Source organism: Myotis nattereri, assembly GCF_964212035.1.
Source record: "Myotis nattereri genome assembly, chromosome: X".
Taxonomy (NCBI): domain Eukaryota; kingdom Metazoa; phylum Chordata; class Mammalia; order Chiroptera; family Vespertilionidae; genus Myotis; species Myotis nattereri.
In genome coordinates this window covers 140,422,639-140,445,204 of record NC_138078.1, presented here as the reverse complement: position 1 = coordinate 140,445,204, position 22,566 = coordinate 140,422,639, and the positions used below count along the sequence as shown (strand labels likewise).

The window sequence follows — 22,566 nt, the reverse complement described above, 5'->3', positions numbered from 1 at the left end:
GACGGGCTCTGATGCGCAGGCCCACATGCAGCCCTGAGATTGGGACAGGGAAAAGGAGGGGAAGAGACTGCCTGAGAGCATGGGAAAAAGGAACGTCCCTCCTGCATGGGACCTGGATCAGAAACGACCACTTCCAGGACAAGGTAGGAGACTCAGGGAGGGTGAGCTTGGCCCCTGGAGACCCCACAGCACTGCACCCACCCCAGCTGCAGCTTGCCTGCCTGGGAGCAGTATCAGAAGGAGGCTGCAGTCCCTGTGGGCCTTCCAAGGGTAGGGACCCAGCCTGGGCTGCAGAAGCACTGACAGGAGAGGAGCGGCAGCCCCGGGTGGGAGGAGGGGATCTGCATTAACCTCTCTCTCTCCCCTTTCCTATTCACAGGCAGTGCAGACCTGGGAAGTTCTCTGAGTCCTAGGCTCGCACCCAATTCATTTCCCACCCTGTGCCGCCCTGGTCTGCGCCCAGAGCCAGTTCCCACCCCTAGTAGCAGCCCCCACACTGGCGCTGGCAGACACTGAGGCCATGGAAGTGAGGATGCTGCAGGACTGGTGCAGGTGGATGGGCATCAACGCCCGCAGGAGCCTGCTCATCCTGGGCATCCCGGAGGACTGTGACGAAGACCAGCTGCACGAGTCCCTGGAGGCCTCCCTGTGGCAAATGGGCCACTTTGAGGTGCTGGGCAAAGTGTTTCGAGAGGAGGACAATGCCAGTGCGGCCCTGGTGGAGCTGGACCGGGAAGTCAACTATGCTTTGGTTCCCAGGGAGATCCCAGGCATCGGGCGTCCCTGGACCGTGGTCTTTGTGCCCAGATGCTCAGGGGAGGACTTTCTGGGTCGTGTGTTCCACTTCCTAGAGCAACAGGGGCAGACTGTGGAGAGTGTGGCCGGAGCCCTGGGGCTGGGGCTGCGCAAGGTGTGCTGGCTGAGGTCTGTCAGTCAGGCCATCCAGCCCTGGGTGGAGACAGTGCGGTACCAACCCCTGGGGGTGTTCTCAGGGAGGGACCAGCCAGCCCCGGGGGAGGAGTCCTTTGAGGCCTGGCTGGACCACACCACTGACATGCTGCTTGTGTGGCAAGGGGTCTCAGAAAGGGAGAGGAGGAGGCGGCTGATAGAAGGCCTCCGAGGGACGGCCCTGCAGGTGGTGCACGAGCTCCTGGCGGAGAACCCTGCCAGGACGGCCCAGGATTGCCTGGCCGCCCTGATCCAGGTGTTTGGAGACCATGAGTCCCAGGCCACCCTGCGGCTCAAGTGTCTGACCGCTCAGCGACAGTCAGGCGAGACTCTCTCCGCTTTCGTGTTGCGGCTGGAAGTCCTGCTACAGAAAGCCATGCAGGAGGGGGCCCTGGACAAGGCCTCAGCAGACCACTTGCGCGTGAGGCAGGTGCTCACCAGGGCCAACATCATTGAGCCACTGCGAGAGGCCCTGAGGAAGCTGGGCACGGTGGGGAGGCGTCCATCTTTCCTGGAGATGCTGGGGCTGGTTCATGAGACTGAGGCATGGGAAGCCAATATAGCCAGGAGCCTGAGAGCCCAGCCGGCAGAAGGGGATGCTGCCAGGGCCAGTGCCCAGGCTGATGCCAGAGCAAAAGCTCAGGCCGAGGGTGACAAGGTGGTGGAGAAGCAGCAACTGCAGGAGAATAGTGACAACCATGCTCCTGCCCTTGCAGGCCTGGGTCAGACAGGGCCCTCAGAGGCCCCTGGGGGACCCCTGCCTGCCCACATGGGCAGTGTTTCCGGGGCAGGTCCAGGAGGTCCTGGCACTGTGCCAGAGGGCCTGGCCCAGGTGGGAGACCGGGAGGCCAAGGAACACCCCCAGGAGGGGCTCAAGCCCATCCCGGAGGAGTCTGAAAGTGAGGACGGGGCTGGGGAGCTGAGCCCCGTCATGTCCTCCCCTGGCAAATAGCTAACAAGGCCTGGCACCCTCCTCTCCTTTCAGGCAACAGAGCCCTGGAATCAGGGGAGGGGGGAGCCAGGCCAGGGCAACCTCCTCACCCCACATGGGGAGCAGGGCTCAGGGAAGGGCCAGCCCAGCTCATACCATAGCCCCTACTACCCCACCATGCTATGGGGGCCTGAACACCACCATCAGCCCTTCCCAGTCACCAAGATGACAATGTTTGACACCCAATGGGATGAGGAGAGGTGCCCCCACATGGTAGCCTCAGCCCCAACCCCTACCAACTTGGCCAGCTGGCCTGGGAGCACCACTGAGTAGCCCATCTCAGCCTAGGAGAGGGGCACCTGAAGCCACCTGCCACCTGTGTGGACTGGGGGGCTTTAGAACCCATAACAGGGGTGCCACTTTTGGGGACCCCCATTCTCCTATTCTCTATCCCCTGGGGAGACCCCAACTCATTTCTCTATAGTCCCATAGTGACCCATGTGCCAAGTAATCACCCCCCTCCACACACACACACACACACATACACACACACACACATACCACGGCACCTGTGCAGAACCACCTGGTATGTGTGAACCCAGGTGGGTGTCCTGCCCCCCCCCCCGACCCCGGGGCAGCCACCTCTCAGCCCCGGCACGTGTTGTGAGCCCCACTGCCAGCCAAGGCTCTGCCAGCTCTCGTCCAGTGTCGTGAGCTCAGCCTCTGCTTTCTCGGTGTAGATTTAGGCCAACCGCTGCTTGTGCTTGTGGAGATGTGTGTGTTCTTCTCTGAGCAGTTCCCCACCACCACTCCCACCCTGGACGGAGACCCTGAGCCCAGGTCCAGAAGAACGGATGAGAAGAACGGACCAGGGCATGTCTGGCACTCACCCAGTGACCCTGGGAAGAACTGTACAGTGGCAGAAGGCGGCTGCCAGAGGCTCCACGGACACCCTGATGCTCTGACGTCACCCTGTTGTTCCCTGTGACTCAGTTTCCTCAGCATGCTGGAGTGTCCCCTGCTGTGTTTTCCAGTTTCCTCTGTCTGTCCTGTGCAGGCCACAGGGCAGGGCCAGGCCCCAGCATGTCATCCATAGGGGGAGGGAGCCCTGCAATGAGTGGACATCACCAATGTCCATGGTCCTTTAAAGTCCAATCAAGGGGCCCTCAGGGAGGGAGACTACGGTGGGAGGGCTGTGGTGTGGGGGAAGCTGAGGCAGCTGGTCAGAGACCCCAGGAGGAGGTGGGGGTTGTGACCTATGGGGTCTATTGGCCGTTAGAAGTTCCTCTCTGTGTTGTCATTCCTTTTCTTCAATGGATTCAGTAAATGTTTCTCTTCAATAAACTTCATTGAATGATTCAGCTGAGTTTCGCTTCTGCTGTGGGCAATTGAGGGAAGGGTCTTCTTGGTGTTGGGGGCCCAGGAAAGGATTTATGCCCAGCACCCATTAGAGACTTTTTCAGGACATCCTAATGGCCATGTCTACAGCCTCCTAGGCCCTATGTAACTTGGCTGCTCCCCCTTGTGGGTTTTCCTGTGCTGGCTGCTACAGTGGTTGCAAAGATTGCTGCTGCTCTAGGGTGCCTTTGTTCTCTGCACATGACCTGGACATTTCCAAACTCAGCCTTCACTAGACACTACTGTAGTTTGGTTTTGATTCCTCGGGTATGCAACACTGTGGCAGGTTGGGGAGGGTAGAAATAGTTCCTCTGTTGGATGCCTGGGTTGGCTGTCCCAGCCTTTCCCCCCAACTGGCATTGCTAAGCACTGTGAATCCCCAGTTGGCCCACTTTCCATTCTTCACCCATCACGCACTCTTGTCCCCCAAACATCCCTCATTGTGAATACCAAGGCTGGCCACTTGTCAGCTGGCAGGAGTAGGCTGATCAAGAATGGGTAGGCAGTCACCCCAGTACACCCCGGAGCCCTGCAGAGCTACTTGCAAGGGCATCTGACCTTACTTCTGGGCCCTTCTATGGCCCCCTGGTCTCTGAACTGCACACGTGATCTTCCTGACCTGATGACACTCTGGGCGCCCACACCCCTGTCAAGGATCCTAGGACCTCTGGTCCTACCTGCTGTTCCTCCCCTCCCTTCATCCTATAAACTGATTATTCCTGGGTCTCTTGGGACCTAAATAGCCACTGCCATGCCTACAAATTCCTGCTCTCAGTGCTTCCAGCCCAGGGGAACTGGCAGACCTTCTTGGACCCTGTCCCAAACATAGCCCAAAGATGATCCTGAGTACAAGATTACTATTGCCCTTCCAGGCTCATCCCCAGAAGACCCTTCCCTCAATTGCCCACAGCAGAAGCGAAACTCAGCTGAATCATTCAATGAAGTTTATTGAAGAGAAACATTTACTGAATTCATTGAAGAAAGGGAATGACAACACAGAGAGGAACTTCTAACGGCCAATAGACCCCATAGGTCACAACCCCCACCTCCTCCTGGGGTCTCTGACCAGCTGCCTCAGCTTCCCCCACACCACAGCCCTCCCACCGTAGTCTCCCTCCCTGAGGGCCCCTTGATTGGACTTTAAAGGACCATGGACATTGGTGATGTCCACTCATTGCAGGGCTCCCTCCCCCTATGGATGACATGCTGGGGCCTGGCCCTGCCCTGTGGCCTGCACAGGACAGACAGAGGACACTGGAAAACACAGCAGGGGACACTCCAGCATGCTGAGGAAACTGAGTCACAGGGAACAACAGGGTGACGTCAGAGCATCAGGGTGTCCGTGGAGCCTCTGGCAGCCGCCTTCTGCCACTGTACAGTTCTTCCCAGGGTCACTGGGTGAGTGCCAGACATGCCCTGGTCCGTTCTTCTCATCCGTTCTTCTGGGCCTGGGCTCGGGGTCTCTGTCCAGGGTGGGAGTGGTGGTGGGGAACTGCTCAGAGAAGAACACACACATCTCCACAAGCACAAGCAGCGGTTGGCCTAAATCTACACCGAGAAAGCAGAGGCTGAGCTCACGACACTGGACGAGAGCTGGCAGAGCCTTGGCTGGCAGTGGGGCTCACAACACGTGCCGGGGCTGAGAGGTGGCTGCCCCGGGGTCGGGGGGGGGGGGTCAGGACACCCACCTGGGTTCACACACACCAGGTGGTTCTGCACAGGTGCCGTGGTGTGTGTGTGTGTGTGTGTGTGTGTGTGTGTGTGTGTGGAGGGGGGTGATTACTTGACACATGGGTCACTATGGGACTATAGAGAAATGAGTTGGGGTCTCCCCAGGGGATAGAGAATAGGAGAATGGGGGTCCCCAAAAGTGGCACCCCTGTTATGGGTTCTAAAGTCTCCCAGTCCACACGGGTGGCAGATGTCTTCAGGTGCCCCTCTCCTAGGCTGAGATGGGCTACTCAGCGGTGCTCCCAGGCCAGCTGCCCAAATTGGTAGGGTTTGGGGCTGAGGCCAGGTGTGGTGCTAACATGTGGGGGCACCTCTCCCCACCCCATTGGGTGTCAAATTTGGTCATCTTGGTGACTTGGAAGGGCAGATGGTGGTGTTCAGGCCCCCATAGCATGGTGGGGTAGTAGGGGCTATGGTATGAGCTGGGCGGGCACTTACCTGGGCCCTGCTCCCCATGTGGGGTGAGGAGGTTGCCCTGGCCTGGCTTCCCCACCCCCCCACCCCCCGCCACCAGGGCTCTGCTGCCCGAAAGGGGAGGAGGGCGCCGGGCCTTGTGAGCCTATTTGCCAGGGGAGGACATGACGGGGCTCAGCTCCCCAGCCCCATCCTCACTTTCCGACTCCTCCGGGATGGGCTTGAGCCCCTCCTGGGGGTGTTCCTTGGCCTCCCAGTCTCCCACCTGGGCCAGGCCCTCTGGCACAGTGCCAGGACCTCCTGGACCTGCCCCGGAAACACTGCCCATGTGGGCAGGCAGGGGTCCCCCAGGGGCCTCTGAGGGCCCTGTCTGACCCAGGCCTGCAAGGGCAGGAGCATGGTTGTCACTATTCTCCTGCAGTTGCTGCTTCTCCACCACCTTGTCACCCTCAGCCTGAGCTCTGGCATCCGCCTGGGCAGCATCCCCTTCTGCCGGCTGGGCTCTCAGGCTCCTGGCTATATTGGCTTCCCATGCCTCAGCCTCATGAACCAGCCCCAGCATCCCCAGAAAAGTTGGACGCCTTCCCACCATGCCCAGCTTCCTCAGGACCTCTCGCAGTGGCTCAATGATGTTGGCCCTGGTGAGCACCTGCCTCACGCGCAAGTGGTCGGCTGAGGACTTGTCCAGGGCCCCCTCCTTCATGGCTTTCTGTAGCAGGACTTCCAGCCGCAACACGAAAGCGGAGAGAGTCTCGCCTGACTGTCGCTGAGCGGTCAGACACTTGAGCCGCAGGGTGGCCTGGGACTCATGGTCTCCAAACACCTGGATCAGGGCGGCCAGGCAATCCTGGGCCGTCCTGGCAGGGTTCTCCGCCAGGAGCTCGTGCACCACCTGCAGGGCCGTCCCTCGGAGGCCTTCTATCAGCCGCCTCCTCCTCTCCCTTTCTGAGACCCCTTGCCACACAAGCAGCATGTCAGTGGTGTGGTCCAGCCAGGCCTCAAAGGACTCCTCCCCCGGGGCTGGCTGGTCCCTCCCTGAGAACACCCCCAGGGGTTGGTACCGCACTGTCTCCACCCAGGGCTGGATGGCCTGACTGACAGACCTCAGCCAGCACACCTTGCGCAGCCCCAGCCCCAGGGCTCCGGCCACACTCTCCACAGTCTGCCCCTGTTGCTCTAGGAAGTGGAACACACGACCCAGAAAGTCCTCCCCTGAGCATCTGGGCACAAAGACCACGGTCCAGGGACGCCCGATGCCTGGGATCTCCCTGGGAACCAAAGCATAGTTGACTTCCCGGTCCAGCTCCACCAGGGCCGCACTGGCATTGTCCTCCTCTCGAAACACTTTGCCCAGCACCTCAAAGTGGCCCATTTGCCACAGGGAGGCCTCCAGGGACTCGTGCAGCTGGTCTTCGTCACAGTCCTCCGGGATGCCCAGGATGAGCAGGCTCCTGCGGGCGTTGATGCCCATCCACCTGCACCAGTCCTGCAGCATCCTCACCTCCATGGCCTCAGTGTCTGCCAGCGCCAGTGTGGGGGCTGCTACTAGGGGTGGGAACTGGCTCTGGGCGCAGACCAGGGCGGCACAGGGTGGGAAATGAATTGGGTGCGAGCCTAGGACTCAGAGAACTTCCCAGGTCTGCACTGCCTGTGAATAGGAAAGGGGAGAGAGAGAGGTTAATGCAGATCCCCTCCTCCCACCCGGGGCTGCCGCTCCTCCCCTTTAGAGCCTCTGCAGCCCAAGCTGGACCCCCATTCTCTTTCTCCACACACTGCTCCCAGGCAGGCAGGCTACAGTAGTCCTGCTGTGGGGGGGAGGGTGCAGGGCGGAGGGGTCTCCAGGCGCCAAACTCACCCTCCCTGAGTCTCCTTCCTTGTCCTTGGCATGGTCTGTCCTGATCCAGGTCCCATGCAGGAGGGACGCTCCTTTTTCCCAGGCTCTCAGGCAGTCTCTCCCTCTCCCAGTCTCAGGGCTGCATGTGGGCCTGTGTGTCAGCGCCTGTCAGCTTGCCAGGGCTCTCTGCAGTGTGGATCAGGAGCAGGGGCGCAGTGGGGGAGGAACTGGGAACCTCTGTGTTGCCTGGGAGACGGCAGGGCCATTGGCTTGCGCAGTTCACGTGGCAGGGCTGTCACACAGCTGCTGGTGCCCTGGAACCTCTGGTGATGTCACTGGCTCCTCCCCAAGTCCCCGAGGGGGTGAGGGCACAAGTCGTGGGTGGCCCAGGGTCAGAGAGTTCATGTGCCCCTCTGGGATCCTATCCTGGCCCTTGCCCCTCCCAGAGATGACCCTTGGACACGCCAGCGTTGGGAGATGCCCACACCCTGGGATGCCAGCCCTGGAGTGTCTAGAGGGGTGCATGGTGTGCCTGCAAGGGCTACCTTCAGGTCAGGGGTGGGGAGCCTCTCGGGCTTCTTCACCTGCTCTTTCCCTCCCCCTCCCCCTCCCTTTCTCCTCCCAGGGCTTATCCTGTCCTAAATCTAGGCAAGGAGCATCTGGTCTACAGGGACACCTGGTGGTATTCCATGGACTAGAGGTCGCATGCGCGTATGCGTGTTCATGCACACCATGCAAGGCACTGCCCACACCTCACTTGGTGGCTGAGGGCTGCAGGTGTTTGCCACTGAGGGTGCAGGGTGGGCCAAAGTGATTAGCTGCCCTGTTACAAGGACCTGCCTCAAAGTGTTTGACCCAGTGTCTAGGTTGCCTGGGTCTTTTCACAATCTGTGCACCACACATCCGGTGTCTGGAGAAACTGCTTTCCCCATTTGAAGCATATCCCTTGGACCTGCCTTTCCCTGTTAGTGATGGGCTATGGGTTTTGCAGTATCGGTTGGATCCCAGGAGGCATAGGAAAGAGGGAGGGAGTGACTGCTCTGCAGGCAGATGGCCCAGTGGTCTGTGTGCTCCTGGCCCCCTCTTGGCAGGCCTCTCTCCAGTCACACCAGGAGGGGCTTGTGGTTGTTGCCCATGTGGGGCTCATCTACCCAGCTAGGTCTGGGTGGCCCTGAGTAGTACTGGGTGTGACACAGAACTATCCATATGCCCTTGGACCCCACATGAGATGGTGTGTTCTGCTTGTTTGCCTACTAGTTGTCAGGGAGGGGCCTAGTAGCAATGTTGCTTAAGGGGTTTTCCCTGGTCAACCTTCCTGCAAATATTCATAGGAGTTATTTCATCACCTCCCACCAGAACCCTAGCAGGTAGGTACTAATATTATCCTTATTCTACTCATGAGGCTCAGATAGGTTAAGGCACAGGATAAATGTACCTTATTGCAGGTAGAGCTGAAATTGGATCCTAAATTGTTCCCCACAGCCCATTCAGTAGACATTTCTCCCCTGGGGGCTATATCCACATTAGAACTTCCTTCCATTATTTCTGTCTACTCACAATCCCTGTCACATTTACAAGAGAGGAAATTGGCTCAACTTCAGATTTGCAGGTTTCCTTCTGCTCAATCATGTATGAAGATGGCAAACTTTTCTAAAATTGTCTTCCTCCAAAAGTAATGATTTACTTTCTATGGCATATGGAATGGGACCTTGTCAGGATCTTTGAAAGTCTACCATGTGTGTCTTTTGTCCCTAAAGACATCTCAGAGGATACTCAGCATTCATCTCTCATAAAATGCTTGGTTTCCAGTTTCTAAATCAGCTTTTTGTGATCCTAGAAACGCAATGAAATAGGATGCTGATCTACTAGTAAAGGACCTCATCCTGATCTGAGTTTTGCCACTCTGAGGGCTCAACCTTCTACTCAACTTACAGAGGCAGAAAGTGCAGCCAAGAGAAGGGATGTGACCAGCCCAAAGTCGCACAGTGAGTGAATGGCAAAGATATGAGGCCTCAAGGAGAGATGTTCAGTATAGCCAAGGCAAAGAAGCATCTGGAATTTTTCTGGAAAGAGCAATGAAGAGGTCCCAGCCAGGTGCAGTGAAGCAGTTATGAAGATGTCCTGGATGTCTAGAAAGAAGGATTTGGGGACACCAGGGTCGAGGTGATAGTTTTAATATGTTCAGTTTTTGGACCCTTTTGTAATTGGAGTTAACCTTAATCCTGGTGTAGGGGCTTCTCCACTTTGTGTCCAAAGGACAGGGAAGAATAGTGTCTCCTCTGCTCAAATAGAAGACCCTTGAAGCCAGTACAAGTGTGTTATTTTTAATTAAGAAACTTGTTTTTTTTAAAAAAAAATTTTAGGTTCACAGCAAAATTGAGTGGAAAGTACAGAGTTTTCCAATATACCCCCTGTCCCTCACACATGCACAGCCTCCTGCACTATTGGCATCCTGCACTAGTGGTACATTAGTTACAATCAGTCAGTGAACCTACCCTCACACATCATCATCACCCAAAGTCCATAATTTACATTAGGGTTCACGCTTGGTATTGTATATTCTCTGAATTTTGACAAATGTATAATGACATATATCCATCATTACAGTATCATACAGAATAATTTTACTGCCCTTAAAAAGCCCCTGTGCTCTGCCGATTCATCTCTTCTTCCCCACTAAATTCTGGAAACCACTGGTCTTTTTATTGTCTCCATAGTTTTGTTTTTCCCAGAATGTCATGTACTTGGAATCACAGTATGTAGCCTTGTCAGAGTGACTTCTTTCAGATATTAATATGCATTAAGGTTCCTCCATGTCTTTTCATGGCTTGATAGCTCATTTCTTTTTAACACTAAATAGTATTTCATTGCCTGGATGTACCACAGCTTATTCATCCATTCACCTACTGAAGGACATCTTGGTTGCTTCCAAGTTCTTGCAATTATTAATAAAGCTGTAATAAAGATCCTTAAAATTATTTACTAATCTTTATTGTTGAAAATATTACATATGTTCCCATTTTTCCCCATTGACCCCCTCCATCCCGCCCCCGTACCCGACCCTAGACCTTCACCACCCTATTGTCTGTGTCCATGGGTTATGCATATATGCATACAAGGTCTTTGGTTGATTATTTCCCACCCATCCACCCTCCCCAGCCTTCCCTCCAAGATTCCACACTCTGTTCCATGCTTCCATGTCTCTGGATCCACTCCGTTTGTTATAAACATGTTTGTACAGGGTTTTGTATGGACATAAGTTTTAAGTTCCTTCAGCTGAATACCAAGGAGAACTATTGCTAAATTGTATAGTGAGACTATGATTAGCTTTGTTAGACCTGCTGAACTGTCTTCCAAAGTTGCTGTACTATTTTTCATTGCCACCAGCAATGAATGAGAGCTCCTGTTGTTCAATATCCTCACAAGCATTTGGTGTTGTCAGGGTTTCAAATTTTGGCCATTTTAAGAGGTGGGTAGTGGTATCTCATTGTTTTAATTTGCATTACCTTGATGACATATGATGCATCGTGGCATATGTTTAGTTGCCATCTGTATATCTTCTTTGGTGATGTGCCTTTTCAGGTCTTTTGCTCATTTTTTAATCAAGTTGTTTATTTTCTTATTGTTGAGCTTTAAGTGCCCTTTGTATATTTTGCATACCAGTCTATCAGATGTGTCTTTTGCAAATACTTTCTTCCAGTCTGTGGCTTACTTTCTCATTCGCTTGATACTGTCTTTCATAGAAGTTTTCAATTTTAATGACATGTAGCTTATCAATTATTTCTTTCATGGATTGTGCCTTTGGTGTTGTATTTAAAAAGTCATCACTATACCCAAGGTAATCTATATTTTCTCCTCTGTTTTCTTTTAAGAGCTTTATAGTTTTGTTTTACTTTTAAGCCTATAGTCATTGTAAGTTAATTTTTGTGAACGGTTAAGGTATTTGTCTAAATTCATTTTTTGCATGTTGATGTCCAGTTATTCCAACGCCATTTGTCTAAAATAGCAATTTTCAACCCTTTTCATCTCATGGCACACACAAACTAATTACTAAAATTCTGCAGCACTGCAAAATTTACATATATTTTTTGCGGATCTGTCAAAAATAGTTATAATTTTTATTCATTCACATCAATGGCTATTGTGTTGGCTGTTGTCATCTTTTATTTGACAATCTAAGGGAAAAGAGGTCAGTGCCCTGACTAGTCAGGTATTGCATGTTTTAAAAATTCTTGCAGCACACCAGTGTGCTGCAGCATACCAGTTAAAAATCACAGGTCTAGCCCTGACTGGTTTGGCTCAGTGGATAGAGCGTCGGCCTGCAGACTGAAGGGTCCCAGGTTTGATTCTGGTCAAGGGCATGTACCTTGGTTGCAGGCATATTCCCAGTAGGGGGTGTGCAAGAGGCAGTTGATCAATGTTTCTCTCTCATCAATGTTTCTAACTCTCTATCCCTCTCTCTTCCTCTCTGTAAAAAATCAATTAAAAAAATCACAGGCCTAAAGCACCATCTTTGCTCCTTTGTATAAGATCAGTTGACTGTATTTATGCTGGTCTATTTATAGGCTCTCTATTCTGTTCTACTGATCTATTTGACTATTCTTTCATTAATACCACAGTCTTAATTACTGTGGCTTTATAGTAAGTCTTGAAGTAGGGTAGTGTCAGTCCTCCAACTTTGTTCTCCTTTAATATTGAGTTGGCTTTTCTGAATCTTTTGCCTGTCCATATAAATTTTATTATTTTTAAAAATATATAGTTGTATTGATTTCAGAGAGGAAGGGAGAGGGAGAGAGAGATAGAAACATCAATGATGAGAGAGAATCATTGGCCGACTGCCTCCTGCATGCCCCACATTGGGGATCAAGCCTACAACCCTGGCATGTGCCCTGACTAGGAATCGAACTGTGACCTTCTGGTTCATAGATCCATGCTCAACCACTGAGCCATACTGGCTGGGCAAATTTTTTTTACGTATGTTTTTATTTATTTTAGAGAAAGAGGAAGGCAGAAAGAGAGAGAGAGAGAGAGAGAGAGAGAGAGAGAGAGAGAGAGAGAGATCCCATACACATGTGCCCTGACTTGAAATCAAAATAGCAACCTTTTGGTGCATGGGGTGGTGCTGGGCCAACTGAGCCACACCAGCCAGGGCTCCATATAAATTTTAGAATCAGTTTGTTAATAACCACAAAATAACTTGCTGGGATTTTTGGGGGGGACTGCTTTGAATCTATAGATCAAGTTGGGAAGAACTGGTATCTTGACAATATGGAGTCTTCCTATTTTTTTTTTGTATTATTTGTTTTGGATCATTTCCCCACTTAACTGGGAGAAGCACATAACCTATAATATTATAGTACTGGGAACTGGGGCCTGAATTGATGCTTTGAATGGAGATCCTGTTGAAAAAATATAATGATGTTACAGAGAGAAATAGTGGAAAATAAGACTAAGCAAAGAACTACTTATTTCTAGGTAGGAGGAAGATGGGTAATAGTGTCATGGATGAAGAGCACATTGGTTCATTCAGATAATGAAAAACACAAATTAGAGATTTTGTATACTTCCTGTGTATCATTATTCTTCATAAAATTTTTGCTTTGGACTTTGGGGACCCTTGGTGGTTGTCCTGGGAAAAGTTGTCTTTTTCCCCCTTATTTCAGTCTGGCCTTTGCTTTCATATTTATTTGACTTGACCAGTTAAATCACCATGATTGCCACTCTAGAGTACATGATGACTGGAGGCTCCCATGAATGAGGTTGAACTTGATACTTCTGGCGAAGATACAGGAGGTTCAGTGATGCTTTAGGCTAGAGAGTGCTGCCTAGCCTGCCTTTGGGGTGGTAAAGGAGGATTGGTCTGTGGTGACAAAATATTGATATTACCCACTTGAAATCAATAGTGGTTAAGTCTGAATTTGGACCAGCTGGAGTGTCCTTATCTTGACCAATAATTCATGTAGTTAATCACTATACTGGAAACCTTGATCAACTCTTAAAGAAATAAGGTTTTGTTCATGCCTACCTGGTGCTGTCTTAAGTCCTAGTCCTGGGCAATGATCTTATGTATGTGTGAGTGGTGACATGCCAGTAGCTGGTGCTAGACTTCACATTTCTAGTTCCAGAAATGGCAGGTTTTCTGTTGGTCCTTAGGGAAGGCTGTCAGTTTCTCATTTGATCTATATGTGTGTGTGGGGGGGGGGGGGGGGCGGTGGGGGAGGATCAGGTCTCAAAGGGTGCTGAATTCATAGACCAGGATAGTTCCCTATCCAAATACTCCATTCAGGGGCTTACCATTTCTGCTATAAACTTTTTAGTCTTTCACTTCAAAACATCACCAGTAGTTCTTAGCAACCAAGGGGATGGAGGTGGAAACACACAGTATGTTTAGCTATCCCTACATGCATGCATGCTCTTGATTGCCACAGCATAATTTTCAGTATACAAAAAGTTCCCCTTGCTCCCATAACCAAATGAGTCACAAAACCTAAACTCCATACTTCAGTGATAGCTTAAACTTAAATCAATATCTGTTAAAGAAAATGAAAATAGCTTTTGGAATCACCATTTTATAAAGGGAGTCTTAAGTGTCTTTCTCCTTAATAAGGAACATACATCATTTACATCTAAATCCTCAGCCCCAAGGGCATGAGTAGGAGAAGATTGGAAGCAAGGGAGTATTTTCTAGGTGACAGAATGATGGTTCAGGGATTCTCCAGGGTGTGGTTGGCTTTGTAAAAAGGAGTATTTCCTGAGCTGGGTCTGGAAATACCAAATCTAGTTGGCCTCTAAGAGACTTCACTTTGAGTATGTTAATTTTGCAAATTAAGCATTGAGCTTCTACGGCCACATGCACTTGGGTCTCTGAAGATAACAGGGAGCCAGCCCAGATAGCTTCTCTGTTCTGGACAGACAAGTCAAAGAGATAAAATCTTAAATGCACCAGCACCATTAGCTGCCAATCCTCTGCAGTGGCAACTTCAGTGCCCTTTCTCTGCATGGGATCCAATGTCGAATCAGGGAGATTCCCCTGGGTTGACAACAAGGGTTTAATGTGCACATCAGAAACTTTTTGATAGCAGTGTCTTTGTTACCACTAAGAACAAATAGGGACGTATCTAGTCAATCTGAAGAATACTAGAGGCTAATTTGATTTTTAAAAAAGCAATGGGGATTCTTGAAAATTTTAAATTATGTTGCACAAAATAAGAAAAAACAACATCAGAAGGCTGATGAAACTGTAGATGACTAAATTAGAGAGCTGGAAGTTAATGTTGTGTAACTCTCCAGGAAGACATAAAAGTGGAAGCCATGAAAGAAAGAGCATTATCTGGATTTCCCAAAAGTAAAACAAAGGAAAAAGGAAAACAACTTCTTCCATTTGGATGTGGAGAGCTTCATGTCCTGGGGGTCTCTGTCTCTCCCACGCACCTCCCCATCCACACAGCTTTATAGGATCTTGTCTTCCTCCCTGTGTGTTCTCCAGTGGGAAAGCTTGTTCCAGAGGATTCTAGCCTGGCTGAATGCAAGCCTCCCAGAGCAATTGCTCAGAGCTGCCTGGGCAAATCAACTTGAACTCTAGTTGAGACATCCAGACAGGTTATGATCCACCTGCATTTGGATAGCATATGTACCGCGTGCACATACTCCATGCATGAATCGTGAAGAAGTATCCCAGCATCCTGTGGGGAGACCATATCCCAGGCCATCCAGGCTTGTGAGAGGCTGCAAAAGGCACGGCGATATCTTCAACACCTCTCAGAGTCCTCCTCCCTTCCTGAGTTCAGAGACTGCTCTTTCTGGACCACTGCTGGTGCTAGTGGGAGGTCCCAGTGCTGTTAACAGCCCTGGAATCCAGCCTGGGCCACTGAGAGCCTAACAGTTAAAACCTCGTCCCAGTTCCCACCTGCTTTTAAAGGCGTTTAAAACACTAAGGACAGTCTGATATAGCAGGAAGGTAATTTTCATTAAATTTTTAGAAGTGTTTGATTAATTTTGTCCCCAATATTTAAAAGTTTGTGGAAAGTTACTTTGTTAAATTCATAAGTAACAAGGGACTATTCATTCAGAAGAATCCTGGTCATTTTCCTTTTAAAAATTAATTAGTTGCTTTCAACTTCATAAGACTGATAAAAAGGCATTAAACAAAGTATAAATATCAGTCAATATTTCTCTCTATGCCTTACCCCCTTCTCCTGAGCCTTACACACAGCCATGGGTGGTCTCTAAGGTGGCCAAGGGCATCTTGACCTCCAACCAATCTCTGTCTCCATTTATCCAACATCCTGCTATCCACAGCCATCCCATGTCCCAAATTTTCTTTTTTTAATATATATTTTTATTGATTTCAGAGAGGAAGAAGAGGGAGAGAGATAGAAACATCAATGATAAGAGAGAATTATTGATAGGTTCCCTCCTGCACACCCCCTACTGGGGATCAAGCCCACAATCTGGGTAGGTGCCCTGACCGGAAATCAAACCGTGGCCTCCTGGTTCATAGGTAGACACTCAACCACTGAGCAACACCAACCAGGCTCCCCTGGATTTCTTGTGTACTACTGTGATGGCAAATGTATTCTAGCGACAAATTTCAGCTAGAGGACCATTAGTTGAGAATTCATTAAGATGGTTCCTGGTATTACTGGCCTATGACCAAGCCTTTCCCCCAGAGTGCTCCTTAAACAGCTGAGGGCCCTGTAACTCTATTCACATTTTCCCTCCTTTACCTATCTCAAAAACCACTCATGGGGGAGTAACATTGATCCAAGCTCTCAGCTTCCCTTTTGAAGATCTCCAAGGTCCAAACTTTTATGCTAATTCCACTGCCTCCGCCACTGCAGCCTTTGTATGTAAGCATGTTGGCAGTTTCCCCTCCAAGACTCCTAGCTCCTCTGTGACCATCGGATCTTTAGCTTTGTCTCACTAGGCTTGTGTGGAAGTTGTGGCTGACACTTCAGTGAGTTAGATTTGGTCCTGTATGAGTTTTCTATGGCTGTTGTCACAAATTGCTACAAACTGGGTGGTATAAAACAATAGAAATTTATTCTATCACGGCTCTGGAGGCCAGAAGTCCAAAATTAGTATCACTAGTCAGAAACAACTTTGGCAGGACTAAGCTCCCTCTGGATACTCTAGAGGAGGAAACTTCCTTGCCTTTTCCAGCTTCTGTTGGCTGCCAGCATTCTTTGGTGGTGTCCACATCACTCCAATTTTCAAAGTCAGAATTTTCCAATGTCTCCCTGCTCCTTCATATTCCTTCTTCTCCTCTGCATGTGTGGGCATGCATGTATGAGCATGTGTGAGCGTGCGTGCGCACGCGTGTGTGTGTGTGTGTGTGTGTGTGTGTGTGTGAGAGAGAGAGAGAGAGAGAGAGAGAGAAATTTCCTTTGCCTCTCTTATAAGGATAGTTGGGATTAGATTCAAGGCCCATCTGGATAACCTAGGATAATCTCCCCATCTCAAATTCCTTAGCTTAATCATATCTACAAATTCATTTTTCCCAAATAAGGTGATATTTAGGTCAGGGATTAGAATCTATTATATTTGGGGACCTTTACCCTGCCTACTATAGGTCCCAATTTGTGCCCCTGCTTTAGCCCAACCTACTGGGCCTACCCCTCATTTCCACTGATATGTTCTATTGGAAAGTTCCTGCAGATAATTATTTAATAATCCAACACAGTAAAACAAAGTTTTGGCTTTCTGGTTTAAAAATTATTTTTGGAAGAAACCAAGATGGCTGCATAGGTTAATGCCGGAGATTGCTGCCTCGAACAACCACTTCATAAAAACAACTAAAAGACGGAACGGACATCATCCAGAACCACAGGAAGGCTGGCTGAGTGGAAATTCTACAACTAGGAGGAAAGAGAATATCATACCCAGACTCAGAGGAGGCGCAGTGCTGAAGTGAAATACTCAGGTGCGGAGTGCGTGCAGAGCGGGCTGGCGGCGGAGGGCGCGGTTGTTGTTTTCAATCGGGAGGGAGTTTCAGACTCTGAGCTCCAGATCCGGGCAAGTCTCTAGGGACCCAGACTCAAACGGGAGAAACGGGACTGTCTGGCTTCGGTCGGAACTCGAAGGCAGCTTTCTCTCCGAGGGTTGCAGCGGTTGCTGGGACTCTGTGAGGCAGAGCCCTTAGGGACGGAACTGAGAGCAGCCATAACTGCTCGCTCGTGCCCGCCCTGTAGATCCCGGGGACCCGCCCCGCCCAAGCCCTGCGCAGAGCCATTTGCCGGATAGCCTCAGGCAAATGCTAGATTAGCACCGCCCTAGAGATCCAGCACAGAAGCTCCCCCACTGCAGACACAGCGGACTCTCATACCAGTTAGCCTGGAGGTCAAATCACCCCTGGTATTGTCCACAACAATCAAGGCTTAACTACAACAAGACTACGCACAAAGACCACTAGGGGGTGCACCAAGAAAGCATAAAAAATGCGGAGACAAAGAAACAGGACAAAACTGTCAATGGAGGATATTGAGTTCAGAACCACACTTTTAAGGTCTCTTAAGAACTGTCTAGAAGCCGCTGATAAATGTAGTGAGATCCTCAAGAAATCTAATGAGACCCTCGATGTTATGATAAAGAACCAACTAGAAATTAAGCATACACGGACTGAAATAACGAATATTATACAGACTCCCAACAGCAGACCAGAGGAGCGCAAGAATCAAGGCAAAGATTTGAAATGCGAAGAAGCAAAAAACACCCAACTGGAAAAGCAAAATGAAAAAAGAATCCAAAAATACGAAGATAGTGTAAGGAGCCTCTGGGAGAGCTTCAAGCATACCAACATCCGAATTATAGGGGTGCCAGAAGATGAGAGAGAGCAAGATATTGAAAACCTATTTGAAGAAATAATGACAGAAAACTTCCCCTACCTGGCGAAAGAAATAGACTTACAGGTCCAGGAAGCGCAGAGAACACCAAACAAAAGGAATCCAAAGAGGGCCACACCAAGACACATCATAATTAAAATGCCAAGAGCAAAAGACAAAGAGAGAATCTTAAAAGCAGCAGAGAAAGAAACTCAGTTATCTACAAGGGAATACCCATACGACTGTCAGCTGATTTCTCAACAGAAACTTTGCAGGCCAGAAGGGAGTGGCAAGAAATATTCAAAGTGATGAATACCAAGAACCTACAACCAAGATTACTTTACCCAGCAAAGCTATCATTCAGAACTGAAGGTCAGATAAAGAGCTTCACAGATAAGGAAAAGCTAAAGGAGTTCATCACCACCAAACCAGTATTATATGAAATGCTGAAAGGTATCCTTTAAGAAGAGGAAGAAGAAGAAAAAGGTAAAGATACAAATTAAGAACAACAAACATGCATCTATCAACAAGTGAATCTAAGAATCAAGTGAATAAATAATCTGGTGATCATAATAGAATCAGGGACATAGAAAGGGAATGGACTGACTATTCTTGGGTGGGAAAGGGGTGTGGGAGATGCGGGAAGAGACTGGACAAAAATCGTGCACCTATGGATGAGGACAGTGTGTGGGGAATGAGGGTGGAGGGTGGGGCGGGAACTGGGAGGAGGGAAGTTATGGGGGGAAAAAAGAGGAACAAATGTAATAATCTGAACAATAAAGATTTAAATTAAAAAAAATTATTTTTGACCTTCATATACTTCCCCTACCTGGGAGCAAATAGTTCCTGGCTCTGGCTTGGGAGGTAAAGGGTGATTCTTACAGCTGTCAGTCCCTGACAGGCCCTCATAGTAATAGGCTTAGGTTTTTCACATGCTTCATAGTGGTATATGTGCAAGATAAACACACTACTCTCTTATATTAATATAGGTCATGCCACATGACATAATCTCAATGTCATAACATGCCATTCTTTTTTAATTCTTTAAAATTTATTTTAGAGAGAGGAAGGGATATATATATATATATATATATATATATATATATATATAGAGAGAGAGAGAGAGAGAGAGAGAGAGAGAGAGAGAGAGAGAGATTGGTTGCCTTTTAGTGTACTGGACAATGCTCAACCAACTGAGCTATACTGACAAGGGCTAGCATGTCATTCTTTTTTTCAAAATATATTTGTGCTGATTTCCAAGAGGAATGAAGGGGGGAGAGAGAGAGAGAGAGAGAGAGAGAGAGAGAGAGAGAGAGAGAGAAACATCAATGATGAGAGAGAATCATTGATCAGCTGTCTCCTTCACGCCTCACATTGGGAATCGAGCTCACAATCTGGGCATGTGCCCTGACCTCCTGGTTCATAGGTCAATGCCACACTGGCCAGGGCTAACATGTCATTCTTGACATAATTTATGCAGGAGTGATGATGGAAAGGAAGACAGATTATGAAGGGGACACTGAGTCACACTGTCATTTTCACCTCTTTATGTAATATTCTGTCTGAAGTTTATGTAGATACACGTCAAATGATAGCAGTATTTACCTTTAAGGAAGAGAGAGTTTCAGGAAGCTTCAGAGGGACTTCTGGTTTTTACTCAATTGAATCATTTACTGTCAACATTAAATAAATATTTTATTTGTCTAAGTAAAAAAAGATAAAAAATATATCCTATATAATAAAACCCTAATATGCAAATCAACTGAAAGGCAGAATGACCTGTGGAATGACCATCGCTATGACACGCACTGACCACCAGGGGGCAGACACTCAATGCAGTAGCTGCCCACCCCCCTCCCCTCCCTGCTCAACACAGGAGCTGCCCCTATTGGGGTTAGCTCCTGTATTGAACGTCTGCGACCAGCGGCAGTGATGGGGGGCGGGTGGCGAGCGTGCGCCACCAAGCCGCCAGCCAAGGTGGGTGCCAACGCGCCCCCCCTTATTATCCCGCTCGCCAGTTGCCCCACAGATCAGCCCTGATGGCCGGCCAGGCTTAGGGACCCTACCCTATATATTGGGAACAGTCTCTTAGATTTAAAAATTAAAACCTGGCAAGGCTACTCTAACACTGAAAAAACAGGATGATGCGGCGATGACATGCATGGACTCTGGCTTGCACATCTTCTGGTCAGCCCTGATTCTGACACTTATAACTGTGTGACAAAGCCAATTACTTAACTTCTCTCTGCTTCAGTTTTCCCACCCATAAGATGGGGAAAATGGTACTACTGCCTCAGAAAGATCACGTTATGTACTACTTTTTATAATCAGGGCAAAAAAATGTAGCTGCCCATACAACAACAAGATGCCTTTCACCTGTTTGAAAAGTATGGTCATTGGTGCATGCAGCGTCCTGGATTGTGAGAGAGATGTTCGACTGCCGGTTTAGGCCCACTCACATAGGCCGGGCTGAGTCTCTAGTTATTATATAATTTAGAATTCAAGAGGGAAAACAATACACCAAGCAATACTTAGACAACGATCCCCGTTAAGTAAAATAAAACCAAATTATACATGTATATGTTTACATATATGAATGTTAAAGGAATAGGCAAAATTCTGGAAATATGCTCATTGAGAGGCTGACAGTGTTCATCTCTATGGAGGGAAGGGCACAAAGATAAGAGTGTAATTTTCAATATTTCTTCTATATATCTCCTGTTGTTTGAATTTTTTACTATGAAAATATAATCATGGAGTATGGTGTTTAATTTTATGTGTCAACTTGGCTAAGCTACACTGCCCAGTTGCTTGGTAGTATCAACAGACCAGGAAGATACTGTGGAGACAAAGACAACAGGAGAGTCACAACCAAGATGTCATCCCAAGTGCAACAGCTGATCTTTACTTAAATGATACAGAGGGTCTGTCTGAATAGTAATATTAGGTTTCTAGATAATAGAAGTGTTGGAGCACTATCACAAACATCTGGGAGGCAAGAGAAGAGATTACAAATAGGACAGTTCAGGATACACTTCTAGAATCATCCAGTCTTAGCCCACCCCTCCCTTATGTTTGGACAGACTGTAAGATCACCATGTCCACCAGGTTCACCAAAGACTTGGTAGCAGGAACTACCCATGCACTAGAAGCAGTATAGTGTAACGAAAGGAGCACAGGTCCCAAATTTTAAAAAGCTTAGCTTTGCCCTTACTGTGTAGCTCAGTTGGTTTGAGCAGCAGTCGCCAACCGGTGGTCCGCTGACCAATGGTGGTACGTGAGGTCTGAAAGGTTGGTGATTGCTGAGTTAGAGCATCCTTCCAATACACCAACGTGGCAGGTACGGTTCCCAGTTAGGGCACATACAGGAAGCAAACAATGAATGCATAAATAAGTGGAACAAGAAATCCATGTTCCCCTTTCTCTCCCTCCCCTCTCTAATCAATCAATCTTTTTTTTTTAAATATATATAAGCGTAGCTTTACAACTCTGTGACCAGGGAAATCCCGTCATTTCTCTTGTACCCAGTTTTTACCATTGAACAAGGAAAGGCTCCATGATCTCTGGGGCTAGGAAGAGTAAGGTTTCCCTGCCCTGCAGAATCTCCCTACCCACCCCATCAGCCTTCCTCTCCAAACTCTTGGAAACTGAGTCCCCCCATAGAAAGCCCCAGGGTCCAGAGCAGGTAGGTCTACCAGGGAGGTCCCTTGTTGGAGGATGGTTCAGCTGCCCTACCCACATGTTCATAGCCCCTGACCCCAGACAGCTCTGAAGACCAAAATCTAGGGACAACCTACACCAGGACACCCTGTCGAAAAGGATGGGGTCACAGCAGCCCCTTTTGGCTCCACAAGCGGGCACCCAGATCCCTTCCTCTCTCCCGCCTCCACATGGACTGCGGCAGTAGGAGGGGCTTCAACACCAAGGGCAGTGAGACACTTGGGCCCATCAGGCCAGCAGGAAAGGGACAGCAGGAGCCCAGGGTTGCTCCAGAGGTGCATACTGGCCCATCTGTGATCCTTGTGTGCCATCTGGTGACCAGTGTGGGCACTGCAGCAAGAGAAGGGCTGCAGAAGCCTCATTTGACCCAAGCACTTTGTGGACTGTCACATTTCTCTGTAGGCACTGCGACCCTAACTCTGGGCTGCAGGAAATGGCGGCATGTACAGGCACACACAAACCAGACTCAAGAGTGCAGAAGCCCAGGGCACGCACACGCAGGCGCACACAGGAAGGTCTCACACTGGACTAAGTACTAATGTGCACATCTTATGCGCTGGCTGCCCAGACCCCTGGAAGACCAGTGGGTTCTTTCTGCATCCACCTTATTTTCTTCCCAATCTAGAATGTCCTAGCTTCCCACAGAGATTGCGAAAGTGCTGGCACAGTAGCTCCAGACACTGAATAGACATGAGAATAAATTGGTGAACTAGTAAAAAGATACCTATGCTTTGCATCAACCCAGAACTCCATCCTGCCTAGTGTCACTT

The 22,566-nt window shown here is 49.2% G+C and overlaps 2 protein-coding genes across 2 annotated transcripts; one reads left to right on the top strand and one right to left on the bottom strand.

The window, feature by feature from the left end:
* Window positions 1-3,238, top strand: LOC308512104 (paraneoplastic antigen-like protein 6B). Its single transcript, XM_081081912.1, has 2 exons — window positions 1-143; window positions 380-3,238. The coding sequence occupies exon 2, from the start codon at window positions 521-523 to the stop codon at window positions 1,898-1,900; it is 1,380 nt and encodes a 459-aa protein (XP_080938038.1). The 5' UTR covers window positions 1-143; window positions 380-520; the 3' UTR covers window positions 1,901-3,238.
* A 961-nt stretch (window positions 3,239-4,199) lies between these two features.
* On the bottom strand, window positions 4,200-7,371 carry LOC308510905 (paraneoplastic antigen-like protein 6B). The gene is made up of 2 exons (XM_081080977.1): window positions 7,278-7,371; window positions 4,200-7,070 (listed from the first exon to the last, which is right to left on the bottom strand). Exon 2 carries the CDS (start codon window positions 6,927-6,929, stop codon window positions 5,568-5,570), a length of 1,362 nt encoding a protein of 453 aa, XP_080937103.1. The 5' UTR covers window positions 6,930-7,070; window positions 7,278-7,371; the 3' UTR covers window positions 4,200-5,567.
* Window positions 7,372-22,566: the final 15,195 nt, after the last annotated feature.